The 3,009-nt window shown below is 40.9% G+C and overlaps 1 protein-coding gene across 8 annotated transcripts in view; it reads left to right on the top strand.

Annotated features, from left to right (window-relative positions):
* The window catches only part of rab3il1 (RAB3A interacting protein (rabin3)-like 1), a 12,311-nt gene that overhangs the window by 8,025 nt on the left and 1,277 nt on the right, over positions 1-3,009 (top strand). For 4 of the 8 annotated variants that reach the window (XM_032524055.1, XM_032524054.1, XM_032524061.1 and 1 more), the window contains 7 exons: positions 313-549; positions 723-842; positions 1,703-1,831; positions 1,934-2,046; positions 2,255-2,278; positions 2,629-2,728; positions 2,819-2,885. In XM_032524055.1, coding sequence (XP_032379946.1) covers positions 313-549; positions 723-842; positions 1,703-1,831; positions 1,934-2,046; positions 2,255-2,278; positions 2,629-2,728; positions 2,819-2,885 — 790 coding nt within the window. The remainder of the gene's footprint in view (positions 1-312; positions 550-722; positions 843-1,702; positions 1,832-1,933; positions 2,047-2,254; positions 2,279-2,628; positions 2,729-2,818; positions 2,886-3,009) is intronic. The other 4 variants (XM_032524057.1, XM_032524056.1, XM_032524058.1 and 1 more) reach the window with 4 other exon arrangements.

The following is a 3,009-nucleotide window of genomic DNA, read 5'->3' as shown; positions in this document are numbered from 1 at the left end:
AATACTTGGAATTGATGGTGGTGGTAAATATTAATGAAAAAGGTTTGTAAACGGGTAACACCGATTTGGATAATGAACAACTAAACACGTTACACACTGGGCCTTTAAGATGATGATGTATGAGCTGAGTGATTTTCATGACCCCTTGTCCCATTAATTCCTTCAAAACAGCGAAACGTTTTTTGAATTGAACTAAGCTGTCTTAAAAAATTGTCTGTTGCTATTATTATAGATTTTTCTCCCATCATCTGACTTTCGCTACAATCCCAAATATATTTTTCTTCTTATGTATTTTTTCTGTCTGACTCATAGATTGATGTTCTGCAAGCAGAGGTGACGGCGCTCAAGACTCTGGTGTTGACATCAACACCATCTTCACCAAACCGCCAGCTGCATCCACAGCTGCAGCCGTCAGGACCCAGGGGAGCGTACAAACACGTCGGGGGTCACGTCCGCAACAAGAGCGCAAGTGCGGGCTTTCCATCTTTGCCTGGAAAACCAGAACCCTCCTCAGTTTCCATTCAGCCTGCGGCCAGAGAGGACCGAGAGGTAACCTAAATGAAGGTTGTTCATTTGCCTCTATGTTCTTCTATGCATTTCTCTGTTTCTACCCTTCATTCCTGCTTCCGGTCACTTGTAGTTCTCTGCTTTCTTTTTTCTCTCTACTAACCTTTCCCTGACTCGTTCTTCCTCTCTGTCTCTGGTGTTTCCTCCTCTCTCAGCCTGCTGTTCCTGCTCTCCTCTCTCTGATACTCTGCCTGGTTCCTGGCCAGTCTGTCAATGTGACCTTTGACCCTTACTGGCAGGAGCGGGGGGAGGGGCTGGGCACTGACAGCCGACAGGTAACTGCAACTTTAGTTGCTGGCAGACCGTTTTCTTCAACTGTTTATATGGGAAAATGAGCATGTCATTCCATCCTCCTCAGTACTAAGTGACAATAATACACTGTATCTCTTGAAAAGTATTATTAGCCTGAGAGCATTAGTCTCTAGTGACAGAAACTAAATGTGTTGCTTCTGTTTACAAAGTAGCTGTGAGACAGACATGGACCTGATAGTTTATAACATTTTTTATTTTTTAAATCACAGCTCTCTAGTTAAGACTTGATGTTAATGCTTGAACTTTTCTATGTTTATGGCTTGGTTTGGAAAGAGTTGGTACTCACATTTGACTGTGAAAATATGCTGGTTGTGCAGCAGGGACAGAAGCTTCACGTTGAAGATTCAGGGAGGTGCAGGTAGAAAAGTGAATGCATAGCCTTCTTACACCTCCTTCTATCTGTACAGCCTCACAGAGCTGAAAGCATGGTTTTAGACTCTTGTTCTTGTGCAATTATGTCTTTTAAAGTTGTGTTCACTGTCTTTCCTAAATTGTGTTGTTTTTGTTTTAATGTATGCGTTGGGTGGTGAAGCCAGATACATTTTGGACAGTAAAGTTTGTCAGCTGATGTTTATAGGCATTTTGATCAATACCAGCGTTTTAATGTACATTTTTTAAAGTTTTGTTAAAAAGTGTTTCAGCTTTTAAAGGTAGTAAAAATCCCTCGTCCAGCTGAAAAGCAAAGCACATCTTTACCTTTTAGAATGTCTTTAAAGTATTTTGCACTATTGGATAAGTTAGCCAGTTTACCTGTTTCTACCTGTAGTTGATTCTTCAGACAGGCAGTGTAATAAGTGAGTGATGAATTGTTTTCTGTTTGCAGATGGACTCTGTTCTGTATGCAGAGTTTTTGATGTGGAAGGAGAATCCTAGTGTTGAGCGCTCCTCTGCCTTCTTGAGTCGCATCTACAGAGAAGACATCGGACCGTGCCTCTCCTTCACAAGATCTGAGGTCAGAATCTCACTGTTTCTTTAGACAAACACAAAACCACTGCATTTGTTGTATTACAGTGGTTAAGGTTATGTTAACATGATTGATTACTGTTCTTCACAGCTGTCACAGCTGGTGCAGAGTGCAGTGGAAAACAATTCTTTGACTATTGAGCCGGTTGCCATGTCAGCGTTACCAATGGTTAAAGCCTCAGCTATTGAGTGTGGCGGCCCAAAGTGAGTTATCATGTCTACATATCCTCTATCATCCTATCCTCTCTTTCACCTTTTACTGCTAAACAATGGCTAAGTCAACACTGAAAATCCACTCTTTGGTTTTGTATTCTCACCTGATAGTCATAGTACGTATCTGAGAGGTTTTTTTTTTAATCAACGGGCACATTTCTAATCTCTGTCTGATTTAAAATAAAATCTTTTTTTCCAGTGGCTTTAGGGCAGCAATAGAGACGTAAGTCCTCTCAGGAACAATCACCTGTTCAGCTTTTCACTAACAGAAAGTACTGTTGCATGAAATGTAGTCTGTCTATCCATCATGTGAAAAGTTGTAAACAAATCTGTAAAATGAGTTCTGCATGTACATTAAGAAACCTTTTCCTCTTCCCGTGACTAACTTTCTTTGATTGTGCACTACTATTTTTTGTTGTTGCTGTTCTCTACTAAGATGTATGGTCTCCCTTATTTAGTCTTAATTCAAAGTTACCCAAGTTTCTGTGTTGAGAATACCTGACTCATGTTTGCTCTGATAAAACGGCAGCACGTCTTGTAGCTGTAATTGTCTGACAGCTGATCTGTTTGTAGAAAATGTGCATTAAGCGGCATGTCGCGCCTCTGCCGACATCGCATTAAACTTGGCGACAAGGGGAGCTACTATTACATCTCTCCTTCCAGCCGAACACGGGTAACTATCACTTAATCTCTCTGACCTTCATTAGACACACTGCTATTAAGTGTTGCTTCATGTGACTTTGTCCTTACTTCACCTTTCTAGATCACAGCAGTTTGCAATTTTTTTACTTATATCCGCTACATCCAGCAGGGCCTGGTGAGACACGATGGTAAGTTAACACTAACATGTCTTTAACACATTGTATCGTTTTCTTGGTGTAAGTTGTTTTCCTCCTTTGCTTCTTGCTTTGCCCTCAAGGGTTTTTTTCAGACAGCTGACATGTTGTATCTTTT

Source organism: Etheostoma spectabile, chromosome 8 (assembly GCF_008692095.1).
Source record: "Etheostoma spectabile isolate EspeVRDwgs_2016 chromosome 8, UIUC_Espe_1.0, whole genome shotgun sequence".
In the NCBI taxonomy this organism is placed as follows: domain Eukaryota; kingdom Metazoa; phylum Chordata; class Actinopteri; order Perciformes; family Percidae; genus Etheostoma; species Etheostoma spectabile.
Note: the sequence above shows the minus strand (reverse complement) of the source record. Positions and strands in the feature narration are given on the sequence as shown.